Source organism: Denticeps clupeoides, chromosome 12, assembly GCF_900700375.1.
Source record: "Denticeps clupeoides chromosome 12, fDenClu1.1, whole genome shotgun sequence".
NCBI lineage: Eukaryota > Metazoa > Chordata > Actinopteri > Clupeiformes > Denticipitidae > Denticeps > Denticeps clupeoides.
In genome coordinates this window covers 15961598-15976732 of record NC_041718.1, presented here as the reverse complement: position 1 = coordinate 15976732, position 15135 = coordinate 15961598, and the positions used below count along the sequence as shown (strand labels likewise).

General features: G+C 44.6%; 2 protein-coding genes across 2 annotated transcripts in view; both read right to left on the bottom strand.

Moving 5' to 3' along the window:
* Window positions 1–1659, bottom strand: part of tex264a (testis expressed 264, ER-phagy receptor a) — an 85866-nt gene extending 84207 nt beyond the window's left edge. The window contains exon 1 of the mRNA XM_028998430.1: window positions 1185–1659. Coding sequence (XP_028854263.1) covers window positions 1185–1439 — 255 coding nt within the window. The 5' untranslated portion in view covers window positions 1440–1659. The remainder of the gene's footprint in view (window positions 1–1184) is intronic.
* A 567-nt stretch (window positions 1660–2226) lies between these two features.
* On the bottom strand, window positions 2227–14732 carry fancd2 (FA complementation group D2). Its single transcript, XM_028998278.1, has 43 exons — window positions 14313–14732; window positions 13558–13689; window positions 13379–13446; window positions 13194–13300; window positions 13041–13098; window positions 12921–12973; window positions 12752–12830; window positions 12528–12652; window positions 12267–12354; window positions 12071–12175; window positions 11771–11871; window positions 11419–11530; window positions 11289–11324; window positions 11033–11179; window positions 10669–10803; window positions 10418–10549; window positions 10169–10276; window positions 9950–10059; window positions 9804–9858; window positions 9601–9720; window positions 9164–9237; window positions 8836–8982; window positions 8659–8759; window positions 8462–8577; window positions 8259–8367; window positions 8059–8160; window positions 7869–7966; window positions 7624–7779; window positions 7357–7473; window positions 6812–6940; window positions 6624–6742; window positions 6332–6442; window positions 5938–6071; window positions 5453–5552; window positions 5223–5345; window positions 5030–5123; window positions 4423–4494; window positions 4062–4100; window positions 3811–3885; window positions 3324–3398; window positions 3065–3211; window positions 2811–2897; window positions 2227–2656 (listed from the first exon to the last, which is right to left on the bottom strand). The coding sequence occupies exons 1-43, from the start codon at window positions 14380–14382 to the stop codon at window positions 2576–2578; spliced, it is 4347 nt and encodes a 1448-aa protein (XP_028854111.1). The 5' UTR covers window positions 14383–14732; the 3' UTR covers window positions 2227–2575.
* Between the last annotated feature and the right edge of the window lie 403 nt (window positions 14733–15135).

The following is a 15135-nucleotide window of genomic DNA, read 5'->3' as shown; positions in this document are numbered from 1 at the left end:
GGCCCTGCTGAAAGTGCTTGTCAGAGGCAGGTAAACAGGCCTGCCAAATGACAGAAATCCCCTTTCAGGAATGTTTGCCCTTGAGACGCAGGCAACCTGCCACACACACACGTCGGAAAGTTCCGGGCAAACAAAGGACCAACGCAGGCCATGCCAAGCTCCCGGCATGTTTCCACGCTCTCCCTCGGCGCTCTGTTTTTCCAGCTACGTTGAGGTGACAGCAGTGACAACAATGACAACCGTGCCAACGGCTACCTCCACAAGAACGGAGAGGACAGCTTTAAATAATGGTCTACTGTCTCTTACATTAGACAAGTTTCAGCTGCTCTACGGTCACCAAATGACAGAAACTAGGCACATGAATGCAGAAAGTACATAATGGCGGGGGCGTGACGATAACCCACTTTTTTGTAGGGTGAAAGCACGTTTTCGCCGACATTTTGCCTGTGCAAATAAGAAGTTTTGTGTTATACCGTCACGTACACCTCCCGTTATCGAAACGCAAACACAACGTCGGTGTCAGAAGGAGCTGCTCTGCGGATAAAATCCAACCGTCAGTCGTGGAGCCTTCGAGTCACGCAATAAGGAAACTGCCAGAAGTTTATACAGACCGTTGGCCATCTGGTGCTGTGTCGGCGTCACACAGTCGCTTTCCGTTCTTACCGTTCTGTTCTACGACCAGACTGGTACACACAATTCCCTTCTTCTTCTTCTTCGATATAAATCAGAACCACACTACGAAATGTGATTCGCCGTCATCCAACTGACACTCGTATCCAGAGTTGGAGGAACGGCCGGTTCGAGACCCGCAGGCCTACTGCCCCCCGTCATTCCTCCCAATGCGAGTGTGCGCTGATGCAGTAATGTTTGCGCTGATATTTGATTTTAAGAGGATTAAGTCTCAACACTGCCGGGCTTCACAAGCCCAAGGCCACTCCGAAGGCCTCCGTCCTTTACGCCGTTGTGTAATTCATTCTGTGATTTTTTTTTTTCATCTGTTGGTGTGTGGACCGTTAGATCGGTTATTACACGGTAATCCCGTGTATTGTTCCCCCTCTCCACACACTCGAGGTAATTCCACGACGATGGATCCCTGTGGGTCCCCGCATCCGCCCGCAGGGGGGAAATATTATTCCAACGTGTGCTGTACAGGGTCTACACGACATAACTTCAGCAAACCTCACCTTTGGACAGTCGTAGAAAACGCCGATGCAGCGCAGCTTGGGCCCGATGCTGCAGGCTTCGGTGAAAGTCGCCCCGCTGTCTTTATACGGAGCCTCTTTGAATTTGTACGCGATCGTGATCTTTCGGATCGGCGGCGATCCGGTGCGGATCGTGACGGAACTCAGCAGGCCCGAGTAGACGACGAGCGCCCCGACGGTCACGATCAGACTCAGGACCAGGACGAGGATCAGGGCTAAAATGAGCAGGTCCGACATGTCGAGAGCCCGGGAACACGGACCGCCGTCCCCGTGGTTTATAAAAGTGACGCGGGGAAGCGATAAGGTCGCGTCCGCCTCAGTCCAGCAAGGGCGTCCGAGATTTCCCGTGACAGCTTGGCACCGAGAAGAAGAGGAAAGAAATAAAAGTCCTGACCGCTGGAGTCCCTGTAACAGTTCACTTCCCTAAACACGGCAACACGCTGCCCCGCTTCCCGGTCACACCATGTCGGTCTGTTCCTGGGGGGTGGACGACGCGGGCGCGCCGAAGCCAGCGTGTCGTTCTCGGTCATTCCCTTCGAAGTCCGAGTCACGAACGGCGCTGTTAGTAGCTCGTCAAGTACGCGTTTTAAACCTCGTGCATTTTCAGCCACGGTTTTGGTTCTGCTTAAGGAACGTCAAGCGTCGTCGACCCCCGCGCTGGTGTAACTGTCCAACAAGGTGACATTTCCCTGGTTCCAGACACCACGACGTCTGAATCTGACCAGCCTGTTCTCTGTACTTGGAAGAAATGCACCTTCTTTAACCTGTAGGATTTAACTATGCAAGATATTGCGTATTTTAGAATGAAGGGCACTTTATTACAAAGTTAATTTAGAGTAAGAGGGGCACTGGGCTTCTCTTCAGGCTTTTGTGACCATAGGTTAGTAAGACCCAGATCATTTTTTCTTGACATATTCGGTCCCACCTGACATGAATTCTCTGGTAATTGTTTTGTATCCCAATATTCACCTTTGCTCCTCAGATCCAGAAACAATTCACAAACAAGTCAGGAAGCAAATTAAAATGACAAAAAGTGCATTTTACTACATTTTTCAAGAAACGTCATTTTACAGAAAATGGGAAAACAGCAACCTGACATTGATACATACATCAAAACCGTTCTCTACAGAACCTGCTCTCTGCTCAATTGACAGCATAATCCTTATTTAGTATTTGTTTGCTGAAATCAGTCATAAAGGATTGAGTTTTTTTCCCCACTTTGCAGCAATGTTTATTAAAGGGTGTGCTTACAAAGGACCGCAGATTAACTGAACTCTTGTGCAACAAGTGAGTGCCTAACTAAATTAGATTTTTTTTGTGCTTATATAAGAATATTGCATTTTGATTCTCTGACACAAAGCCTCCATTTGAACTCAGTCGGACTCCTCTGATGCCTCCTCCTCATCTTCTGCCCCTTGTTTGTTCACTGTCTCCCTGTTGTCACAGTCACTCTCCTGTAATGTACAAAGACACACACACACACACACACACGCGAACTGGCAGTGAAAAAGGTGGCCATATGAAACTTTGAATCAATTGTGACTGTGTATATTTGAGCCAAATGCAGTTCAGCTCATAATGATTACAAATAATCTCATGCAGCAATACCGCTTGTTCAGACTGATCTTGTTCATGCTCTTCCTCATCTTCATCTTCATCAGTCTCCTGGGATCTTTGAGATAGGATCTCCTCTCCCTGCAAATAAGAGAAGACATTACATTCTTCAGTCCAAACGGCGATGGTGTATTGTTTCCACATACATAGCTAGTCATAGAATTCCAGAGAACAAAATACACACAATTATTAAGTCATATATCATGGACTAGGAAAAAAAAAACAACAAAAAAAAATGAAAGTCTTACTTTCAGGTCACGGTTCTTTAAGTTACCGAGCCAGAAGGCTTCTTGGCAGTGGTTGAGGGTCAGCATGGCTTTGACGCGATAAACAAACAGCTCCAGGCTTTTCTTCAGGGCTGGCACATGGTTTGTAAGGCCAGTATCCTGACAAATCTGTAAAGTAAATACAACAGCTGGGTTTCAAGAGCTTGTTCACCTCACCTTGTTGAGTCATTGTGTTTCATTCAGCAGATACAGATGATTGCTGATGGACGTGGATTAGTACTTTTGAATGGCCACACATATGGTGGAGCTGTCGGGTGCTTAGCTGGATAGTCTTCAGCAAACCCTGGACATCTTCCTGTAAAAAGACACAAACTCTGATTGAACCCAATAGATTAAATATAAGCCAGGACAAAAAATATGAAAAGCCACAAAGAAGGGATCCAGAAATTAAAATGCAAATCACAGTAGTCACAGTGAATGGGATTCCAGGGCAGCCTTCATCGGTTGTGATGATGAAGGCTGCTGTTGAAAAGGCTTTGTGTCTGACCTCTATTATACTGAAATATAAACGATTCCAATTTCAGATCTTTAGCCATCTTTCATTATATGCAAGTTATAATACTGCACAGTGAATATTTCAGATTTGAACACACCTTTACCCGACAAGTACCCATTATTTTGAGATAGACAGTTCACACACATCAGTCAAAAACATCAAAACTTTTCCTTTTGTGTAGAACTCAATTCAGTCCTGTACCTTTACATACCTTGTGCTTTTTAAAACTGTAGTCAAGCAGTGGCATTCCAAGTTTCAGGAAGCACTCCAGAAAGAGACGCCCATACTGCACAAAGCACATTAAAACACACAACATAATGTTAGGGATGCCATGGGAACCTCGATTCTGATGTTTTTTTGCACTTGTTAACAGAATAAAAAAAAAAAAGAAAGACCTACTACATTAATTTAAAAAATATATGGCATATCTACACATTTTTCTACAAAGGGAAGTCTCCTTACCTTCAAGCATGCATTAAGAACAGGTCTGCTGTCAAACACCTGCCGAGGTAAAAAATAAAGTTGTTACAAAGGACACTCAGCACCCCGTGGAGTTTTCACTTCACAGTTCTCTCTCTCTCTCACACACACACACACACACACACACACACACACACACACCCCGGGCATCCATCCTGCAGAATCTTAATTGGTTCACTTCAAAGTGAGAGAAACTTCACAACATGGAGGAGAAAAGAATTATTGCTCACTACCACACAAACAAGTGACTCACTGCATAGCATGATAAGAAAAAAAGTCCTGTTCAAGACAACTATTTCCCAGAGTGGAGTCAGAATATTATATGAATAAGCAGAAAGCATACCTTAACTAAATTGATCAGAATGTGAAAGTCTCGCACGGCCAGGTTCCACGTGAGCAACTTCTCACTCTGAACCTAGTGAGAAAGCCAGAGGAAAGAGTCTGATCACAGTCCAGTCCTTTAATTGACTTGGGGTTCAAATGACCAGGGGTCTCATTCAAAACCATTGTGTACGCACACAACAGCCCTAAAGATGTGGCTGACAGATTTATAACTGTTGCATATGCACAAAACATAAAAGATGTGTAAACCTCTTCCTACGCATACGTTGCAATCTATAAGAAAAACTTTACGGGAAAATGTGCGCATATTTGCGCGTATTTTTTGGGGAAAAAATGAGACCGTGGATGAAGAGGGTGAGCAAGTAGCACTAGTAGCCGAGTTTATAAAAAGCTGCACTTGTCAAGTCGGTTCGGGCTCAGGACAAATTCTGTTGTTTTTTTTTTTGTTTGTTTGTCACCCCACCTAACAAAAATTTTTCAGCCTTCTGCACATTTTCATGAATCTGACATTTTCTTTGGTGCGTCATTTTTGTCTTTTGACATACACTGACATACACAAAGTTTTATGAATGAGACCCCAGAACTGGTACTAGAGTAGAATTTCATACCTCATTGTTGTCTTGCTGCTTCCCCGGCGGTATTTTGTGCACAGCTTTTTCTAATTCAGCCATCATGCACTTATAATAAACCAGGAAGGTCTGCCTATTAATAAGATAATATAACAACAATATAGTGGTAAAATGGTATAGTGGTAAAATAAACATAAAAGTACCATAACACAAAAATGAGCGGCACCTTTACCTGTTGAGAGTTGGCCAGGTTGTTGAGCTGCCATCCTTGGATGTGTTCATGAGCTCAGGGATGCCCTGTCCAGCAATTTCCTCCACAGCCTTCAGGACATCATCGATGTGATTCAAATAAATACTACAAAAGCATATAAGGACAGTGGAAAACTCGACGACTGACTAGACTTGCTGCAAGGTCAATGATGTGAAATATATATACAAACTAGATGGTTCTAAAATTTATACCTGAGGAGAGAATGCAGAGTGTCATTGTGTTTGTTACCCCTCTCTTTCTCCCCACTGGCAGTCACCCACTCCTGACAGAGGAACTGACGGGCTAGAGTCGCTGGGTCAGATGAAAAGAAGAGGAAAGAGTGATGTCAGTCCCAGTCCACGCAGGGGGGTAGTAACCTAGTAGGTAATGCACTCGCACTATGAACCAGAAGACCACAAAGTCACAGGCGGCTCAAACCCCATTTGACCAGCGTCCCCAGTGGCTGCAAGTCAAGATGGCTATTTGTTGTTACTTGTGACTAGTGACATGGTGCATTGCAACAGCAATAAAGGGTTCTCATCAACATTGTCATTTACTACCATTGTGTCCCTGAGCAAGATACTTAACCCAGAGTGTCTCCAGGGGGACTGTCCCTCTAACTACTGATTGTAAGTCTGATAAATGCTGTAAATGTAAAGTCTGCCTGGTCTCTTGGAAGTGTGCTGTTCCTGCTGACCTGTCTGCTCTCTGTATGATGATTGCGTGGACCCTGCAACCTGGGCCAGGATGGTAAGCAGCTGAGTGAGAACCAGAGCGGTGCTCAGACTGGGTATGCTGCTGCGAAAGTTCAGCAGGTACTCATAGCTGCGTCTGTAGATGAGTCCCATAAACAAAAAACATTTATTACCTGTTATATTAAAACACTGTTTCCTTAAACAGGTCTAGAGTTGCCTCTAAAGCTGTGCATCAAATTTCAGCCACCTATATCAACAATCAACTGCTGGGCAGATATGATTTATGCAATAATAAAATATAGATATGATTCTCTGTGATTCCAACACCAATTACCTATGCATCAGTTCTGTCTACAAAGTGGACAGTGTAGTGCTTGGTTCTCATGGGTCTCTGACCTGAGGAGCTGGTCCAGACTCAACTCTTCATCCTGAGGGGACAATCGAGAGGCCAACACTCCCAATGCGGTCGTCAGCAGGGACCTCTGCTCAGGCTGTGTGAAACCCAGCCTAACATACAAATTATACACTCAACTACCGGCATATATAAATTCATAATTAATTCTCTATAAAATCTATAAAGGTTTTTCTGTTACAGCGTCTTTCAGTACACAGGAATTCACATATAACATTTAGTCGACTGATTATGTAGCAATAATGAAAAAACATGGTCATCGTAATGATGACTGACCAGCTGAAGTTGGTAAGGAACACCTGCAGCAATAGGTTGTAGGCTGTGGACATGAGCTGATGCTCCTTCACATCCAGGCCTGGACCGTCCACCACTCCCTGGTTATCTGAGAGAAGGGTCTGAGCACAAAATCACAAGACTGTCAGACATGATCACACCTGGTCAATTTTAAGCAGGTTTTGTCCCACCTGAAAATGGTTGTGGCAGTTCTCCAGATGTGTGCACAGAGTGGGCAAGAGTTCAATGCAGTAGGTAGCAACTTCACGCGGCCTCTTCTGCTGCAGGTGAGAGAATCCCACTGTCCTGTCCACTTTCCCCTGCAAGAGGCAGACAAATGAGGACAGAAAATAAGAACTTATTTTAAACAGAGCACAAGAAAACACAATGCAATGGATGCAATGGAGGCAGTTTCCTTATAAAGAAAAAGGCCGATTTTGGACAGCCTTCCTCTGGGAGGAGACATTTAAATGATCAGGATGGTTATTAGACGCTATTTCCATTTTCAAAAAAGCAGTTTGTTTGTGTGTTTACTGAAATCTTCACTCACATGTTTTCTAATTATTATTTTGAAAAAATAATTACAGGTGGCAAACCAATATGCACATATCTCTCAGCGCTTCAATCCAATCCAGATGCTGAAAAGGTAGTTCAGAAGTCCCGTCCTAGTTCCTAACACGGGGCTAGGTTGCCATTCAATATCAATGAGAACTCTTGAGCGCATGGTTGCGAGTACCTTAAAAAATGGGCCCTTCTTTGCAGTAGAAGCAGACAAGCTGAACTCCAGTTTGCGCCACATGTCCTCAAGCAGGAACACCAGCTCTGCTGGGCCCAGCTGCACCTCTTCTCTAGTCTGCAGAGAACCAGAGTGTTGACTTGTGCAGCAAAAATAATAGCACTGTGACATTCTGTGCCAACTCTCATTGTCATCTCCTAACTTGCTCTATTTATCATAATAACTGTAGAATAATGTGATTGTCTCAAACATCATTAGAAGCAGTACCTCGCTGTTCATCTCAGTGTCCAGTAATGATCGGGACAGCAGGCCACACTGAATAACACTCAGTACTTCCATATCCAACTCTCTGAAGAAGGGCCGGTAGGACGAGAGGCTGATTCCAGGTCTGCTCTCCTTCTCTTTCTCCTTCTCTGGAAGCTCCTGGTAGATAGATTGGGTTTGGATGCAATCTTTCATGTGTGTGTGATGCAGAATAAGAGAAAGCAAAAGACAGTGATTAGGTAGAATACCTGCTGTGATTCCTCGGCCTCGGCTACTTCCTCTAGCTGGGAAGCATCACCAGAGGAGTTCTTATTGGCCCGAACCTTCCTCTTCTTCCCTGTGGACTCTGAAGAACCACATAATACATGGAAGTAACACCAGAACTCAAAGCCATAAACTACTATTATTTGTTATTTACAAAATGAAAAGATTCCATACCTTTCTTTCCCTTCTTAGAGGGAGCTGCAGAGGAGGGTGGGACTAACATCTCTGCATTGTCACAATCAAAGTTGGCCAGAGGTGGAACAAAATTTTGCATTGCTAAAAACAGACAGCATTAACATGGCAATTAAGTTTGATTTCATCTCCTTTGACGTCTGAAGGTCTAGACTTAATCTAGCTATGCTGCATGGTACAACCTGCCAGGCTTCTCTCCAAAAGTGTCTGCAGGTAGGTGATGTTCTGCAGACGAGTCACCACCTTCATTTTCATTTCTGGGTCTTTCTGCTGGCAAAATGCATTGACAACCTGTGGACACATGCAAATATACAAATTCAATCAGTTGTATAGAGAATATTTTAAAACAGACAGAATAGAAAGAGAGAAGACAGAGCATCAGCACCTCTCTGAACCAATTGATTGTATAGAAGAGCAGAGAGCACAGGAACTCCTTCTCAGTCTTGGAGAGGCTGTCGAACTTCTCAATTACATCCATGTCGGTCAAAATCAGGGGACACCCTGCAAAATTCCATGGCACAAAAAACCTGACCGTTTATGAACTTATATATAACATTTGGGCATTACTGCCTTTGCCCTCACCAAGAAGGGCATCAATTTCCTCCAGGTCTCCCTGATGCTGCTCTTCCTCACATAAGCGCAGCAGGCGGAAAAAAGAGGCCAGGTAAAGAGGAGACACTCGTCTAGGGGGGAGGAAGAGAAACAGTCACTGTAGCACTGTTTGACTGAGGAGTAAAATATAAAAGTTTAAGAACCAACTTTTTGCTTTTGTCAACTCTCTGACTCGTTGTCTCCACATTGGGGCTGATGTCTCCAGCCAGAAGTGGCAGAAGGTTGATGGCGATGCCTCCCTCACTCTCGTCTTCATCCAGATTGTACATGACTGAGGCAGGCAACGGAAATGATCTGCAGTGCAGAAGAAATTTACCAGGGGGCGCAAAAGCCTCAGCTTTCAGGAGGTTTTTTTTGCAGGAACAGAGCTAAACGTATTTTCAGATTAAGGAGTCAGGTTGACGTCTAGTCATTTTACAAAGCTGAACGTACAATCCTCAGCACGGACCTACACAGGAATGTACCACTCACTCACCCAGATATTTCAGGGCCAAGATCCACCACAAAGTCCTCTTGGAAATCCTCCAACACGCTCTTCGCGATCCAACCCTGAAACATAGTTCTAAAGATTACTAAATACAATATGGAATTAATTTGGAATGTGCACAATTAATCCTACACAAATACAGGTACCACGTCATTTACATTTACATTACATTTATTGGGCACACTTTTCCACAGCGACTTACAATCAGTATTTAGAGGCACAGTCCCCCTGGAGACACTCGGGGTTAAGTGTCTCGCTAAGGGACACAATGTTAGTAAGTGGGGTTTGGTGAAGGTCTTATAACGTAGGCTTAGTTACTACATTCTACAAAGTTGCATTTTTCCCCCCTCAAATTTATACTACAAAAAAGGCATTGGAGGTTTTAATTTTTCAACCCACACACACACACACACACACACACACACCTGTACTAGAGGATCGAGTTTGCTGGTCAGCACCATGTTAGCCATCTCGTCATAGTAAAGTGCAGCCGCCTCAGGTGAGACCTCACTGCACGACCTCACCAGCTCCAGCAGGGTCGTCACCTGACGTAAACACAAACAGGCTGACGTCTGCAACTCGCGCCTGTCCAGCTGGAAAAAGCTGCCGACCACAGAACTGTAATTACCTGTCTGTGAGTCTCTTTGGGCAGTGTGCTGCCCTGGGTGTCTTCTTTCCCCTTCCTAGACATCAGAACGCACTTGTGTGTGATGGTCTTATGCGCGCTGTATAATGTACATTATCTAATAGGACTGTATGCTTGTTGCGGCTCACCTGCGGGCACCCATGCTGCCCACAATCATAACTGCCCCGATGATGCCAATGCGCTTGTACTTGGGAACTGTGCTGGAAAGCTGTTTCCGGATCACAATGTGCATGTCATCCTACAAACAAGCAAAAGTGAAGAAAAGGTATGAAGAGCCTAGCCAGCCTGTATTATGCTTCGTACAACTGAAATCCCAGGATCCCCAGGTGGAACCACTTCATATTTACCTGGATGTGCCCACCCTGATGATCCTGGCTGAAGGCCATGGTGCTGAGCAGGTGGAAAAGCCTGCGAATCTGCTGGGAACTCATATTATCCATGTAGTCAAGGATTCCCTACAGCGAGAAATCATACAACTGACGTTCCACAAAAGAATATTGTTATTGCACTTTTTTTTTGTGTGTGTGTAAAATGAGTGTCATGTAGCCCTTAAATGTTTATTGCAGATCAGTTCACGCTATGGTTTAATGAATTACCTTAACTAAGACTGCATAGCGGACCATCTCCGATGTCTTCTCTGCCACCAGCTCACACAGAAGTTCCAACGCCATGTCCACCTCTCCAGCCACACCACTGCAGACATGTGTAACCAGAGATCCAACCACCTCCTGCCGACATAACATTCCTTTCACCCATCACAGGAAACATCTCATTCACTTAAACTGATTATGAGTGAAAGATAAAATGTTCTGCCCAGACAGACTCCCTTCGGTCTGGTTTAAAGTACCTGCTGGCAGTAGGAGTCAAAGCTGGTGAAGGCGTGTTTATACATGTGTCCACCAAAGGGAAAGACAGAACAGTCGGTCGATCGCAGCAGGTTCTGAGCCAGTGCCAGGATGGAAGGGAAATAACTTCGCAAGACCTTCGCAATAATACAACAGCATGCACTGATTTATAACACTGACTGTTAGCACATGAGACAAAAACAACAAGGACACGTTAGCAACACAACATAATCAACTAATTAAAGTTAAAAAATAATTATTATAATATCGGACCATATTCTACACAAACACATGTTGTCCAGGAATATGTGAGAAAGAAAATCCTGTGGCCTCTTAATTTTTTCCTAAATCAATCTGAAGGGCAACCTGGCCATGGCCTCTGAAGGTCTTCTGCAGAACAGCCTCCTGAATCAAACAGCCTCGAACTTTGACCTTCAACAGTCGTTCCACCCCGCGCCGGCTTAGGTTGGCATTGGTTGAATGCAGGATAAACAAGACCAGAAGATCGATCACCTTGCAAAAAGGAGGGAAGGACGGTTTGGGAAAGTAAGATGGAGTAGAGAGGGAAAAAAAAAAAACACTGAGTATTGCAGCTAAGTAGAATTTTAAATTAAATGCATACTTTGTGGTCTTCGGCATCCTCCACATTTTCTATGGCCTGCAGTAAGACAAAACAAACCCTTTTTCACAAAAGGAAAAATAAACAGTGGCAGAAATAGGTCCTATAAACTTTTTTTTTTTTAATTGCCCACCTTCAGCCAGGCTTCTGATATGAACTTCTGGAAACGCACAGCCGACTTGATAACATCCAGGATCAAGGAGATGCTGTCCTGACCGCTGCTGGCTGCTGGGTTATTGGAGGGCCTAAAAACAGAACAGACAACACTTCTAAAAAAGGGATCATAAAGTGAAATTAAAATGTAGCAGGATGTGTTATAAAGTACAAAACGTGTCTCTGACTGTTCCAAAATGTAAAATGTAGAGTTGCTCTACGAATCCTTCCTCCCAGACCCTGCTACCCGAGCACCACGCAGCTCTCCGAACCATCTGTTGTGCAGCGTCCGGCCAAGTGCTTTTAACCCACGCACAACTGCAGCTGCTTACCCTGCTGTGCTTTTAGTCTTGGTACGGCTCTGCGAGGCCTGAAGGACCGGAGGCAACACACACAACCCGAGGTCCAGCTTCTTACGTAAATCCGACACCACCTACAAAATAACGAACACCTCAAAAACAGCACAGTAGTGGTAGGGTCGGCCACCAAACAATGAATTCATGTAAAAACACTAAGACTGTACAGGGCTTAGGTGTTCGGCCCACTGTGACCAAAATAAGCAGCTACAGGAAGCTAAGAGAAAGAGATGACAGAAAGAAAAAAAAACAACGGCATTGTGGGTAGTCCGTGACCTCGCTGGCATCAGACGCAGAAATAGAGTGCAGGATGAACTTGACCACAACAGGCAGGTCCTCCAACTGCACAGCAGAGAGTGTGGCCATCACAGCCCCTCGTACCTAATGACACAAAGAGAGTGATGCTTCTACTGGCAGTGTGCTGATCCAACATGGTTACAACTAAACCGGGAAAAAAAAAAAAGACACCTACCTCAGCTAGCAGCATGGCACTTAAATTCAAGCTAGACAAGGCATCCAGGATAGGAACAGTGAGCTGAGTGTTCTCCTGAAGTAAAGAGCTGAGAAAACATCATCCAGGGGCAATCAGTGACAAGCCAAACACATTTACTGACATGTGCACAGCCAAACTAGTTGTTATTCCGACCAAAATTGTACAGTTCCTGCATTATATGTCAAGAATCAGCGCTGTATTCATAGGGAACAGGTGGCGCAGATCTAGGTCTATACACACTTCAGCTCCTTGGCGATGTCGCCGTGCTGAGAGTCCTCCAGGATCTCGGGGAGACTGGTAATGACCTCACGCTGGATCTCCACTGGGGCCACAGACACCAGCTGCATCAGCTTACTGGCTAAATCCTGAAATAACAGGTACGTGGTGGAAAAACATGGCTGAGGCAGCTTCTACTGCTTACCACAGGCACCTGTAGGTGTAATGGCGGTGCGAGAGACAGTCACCTTGCTATCAACTACTCTGTCTAACCACTTGAGTTGATTTATAATCACACGGGGGACATTCAGGCCATCTTCCCCAGTGCTAAAACAAATAGCAAAAATACAATTACAGCCTGCAATAGTAAAATGATTAAATAAAGTGTGTACATAATCACAAATTCCATATGCTTACCCCTCAAACATGAACTCTGGGAGCTTCTCCAACAACGTGTTCACAACTGCAGACTGAGGGGAAAGTCATTAGTCGTTTATAGAGCGAATTCATAACTAGCTCCATCAGTAAAAGCTGTACCTGTAGTATCTCAATTCCCAACAGCAATCGCATCAGAGTCTCTTGATAGGACGCTGAACTGGTGTCACAAAAGAATTGTAGACCGGCCCAAATGATCAAATTACTACATTTATGCGAATTGACAAAAATGACATTCATATTAAGCCCCCTTACGTAGAGTCCTCTTCAGACAGGCGTGGAACGCAGGGAAGGAGGCTGTTCCTAAATCGCTCTGCATCCTCAATGTGCGACTCCAAACCAGTAATAAATTCTTGAATAACCTAGTGGGGGGTTTTAGAGAACAATTGTTATATGCAGAGCTAATCCAAAAGAGTCCTCTCTCTCATCTGAAAACGTACATTTGGGTATCTTGGATTCTTCTTCAGGCACCTCTGCAGCCGTTTTTGAAACACATTTTGATCTGCGGCTGGAAAGACAACACCGGTGGTTAAATTTTTTTATTTCCTTGAGCATTCAACTGGGATGTTTCAGGCCAAAGTTTAAATATGTGTATTAGTTACGTTGATTTGATGCTTACATATTTCATTGGCTGTACCATTGTACTTTAGGGTGACCCCAGCCTCGCGGACAAACTGGTCAAAAAGAGATTCACTGGCATCGGTCGTTCTGGTTGCTTTCGAGTGATCGCTTGCGCGAGACTTCTTTTCTTCTGCAAATACAGGACGTCTCAGCAATCGTGTTCCCCGGCCACTTTATTAGGAGCACTACAGTGCACAGCTTATAGCACCCTGGTCACAGATTCAGTGACGTTGAAAGCACAAGGACACAAACATTGTGACTTGACAGATGCCAAAAACAAACAGCAGCTGAACTCTACTGGAAATGAGTCTCTAATAAGTAGCTTGATGATCAACAGGCATAATTATATTAAATTTACATTTACGGCATTTATCAGACGCCCTTATAAGAGACTCACAATCAGTAGTTACAGGGACAGTCCCCCCCTGTAGCAACTTGGGGTTAAGTGTCTTGCTCAGGGACACAAAGGTAGTAAGTGGGATTTGAACCTGGGTCCTCTGGTTCTAAGGCGAGTGTGTTACCTACTAGGCTACTACCACCCTGTATTATTATTAATGATAATAATACAGTACAGACCCAAATGTTGGACACACATTCTCATCCACATAACTCCACATGTGTTCATTCACAGTTTTGATGCCTTCAGTGAGAAACTACCAATGTAAATGGTCATGAAAATAAAGAAAACACATTGAATGAGAAGGTGTGTCCAAACTTTTGGCCTGTACTGTACAAAAAAAAAATTGACCTTACTGGGCACGCCTAGAGGGGCAGCGATGCCTTCGGTCCTGTCCACAGATGACCGCTTCTTCTTCCTCATCATGATTTATTCACTTTCCGCGGCGTCCAGACAAGCGATTTACTTATTCTTAATCAAACTTTAATCCGCGACCAACGCCGCGACTAAGCACACGTTCGTTAGCTGAAGTGGCTAATAGGACCAAGGAGGCAGGCTGCCGGCACAAGCTAAAACATACTTTACTTCAGTCTCCTCGTCGCTCTAACCGCGCAGCTGATTTGTTAGTCAAAGTCGCCGCATTATTTCTTTTTTTTAACACCCGCATGAACCCTGAACGCGAACCCGGTCGCGCCAAGACATGGAAACTCGCGCGCAAATGTTTGTCTGCGGCGTTAGGGACCGTCTGGCAATTCCGGCACGACGAGTTCGGCGGAGAACGCGTATTTCGCCGCTAAAAGAGACCGGTCCGGGTCGTTTTAATGGCGCGTTGGGCCGTAAATACATTTGGTTCGTTTCGCTCGCATATAGTTGACATAACGTGTTGCTACTGGAGTTGTGGTACCCGGGTAGTGGAGGTAAAGCACGCTGTTTCCTTAAACCCTTAGATCTTATGCAATTAATTTGAGTTCACATAAGAGAAGAATTTGTATTAATGTTTAGATGGTAACAAAAAAGTAACAACCAGGAAGGCGCCAAGTACAGACATGGGACAAAAAGACATCAACCATAGATTTTTTCAGCACTTTGTTTGTGGTCTCTAGCGCGAAGGAATCGTTTGTGTGGAAGGCCAGAAGTCTCAAAACCACGTGAACAAATGCGTCAATATTTCAGACGTTT

Bases quoted from the DNA above. Each gene is read 5' to 3' on its own strand.
- fancd2 (XM_028998278.1), bottom strand. From the start codon at position 14,382: ATGATGAGGAAGAAGAAGCGGTCATCTGTGGACAGGACCGAAGGCATC. The intron at 13,447-13,557 runs GTAAGCATCAAA...TTGTCTTTCCAG, and splicing joins TGGTACAGCCAATGAAATAT to CCGCAGATCAAAATGTGTTT. The intron at 12,176-12,266 runs GTAGGTGTCTTT...TTGTGTCATTAG, and splicing joins GTGCCATGCTGCTAGCTGAG to GTACGAGGGGCTGTGATGGC.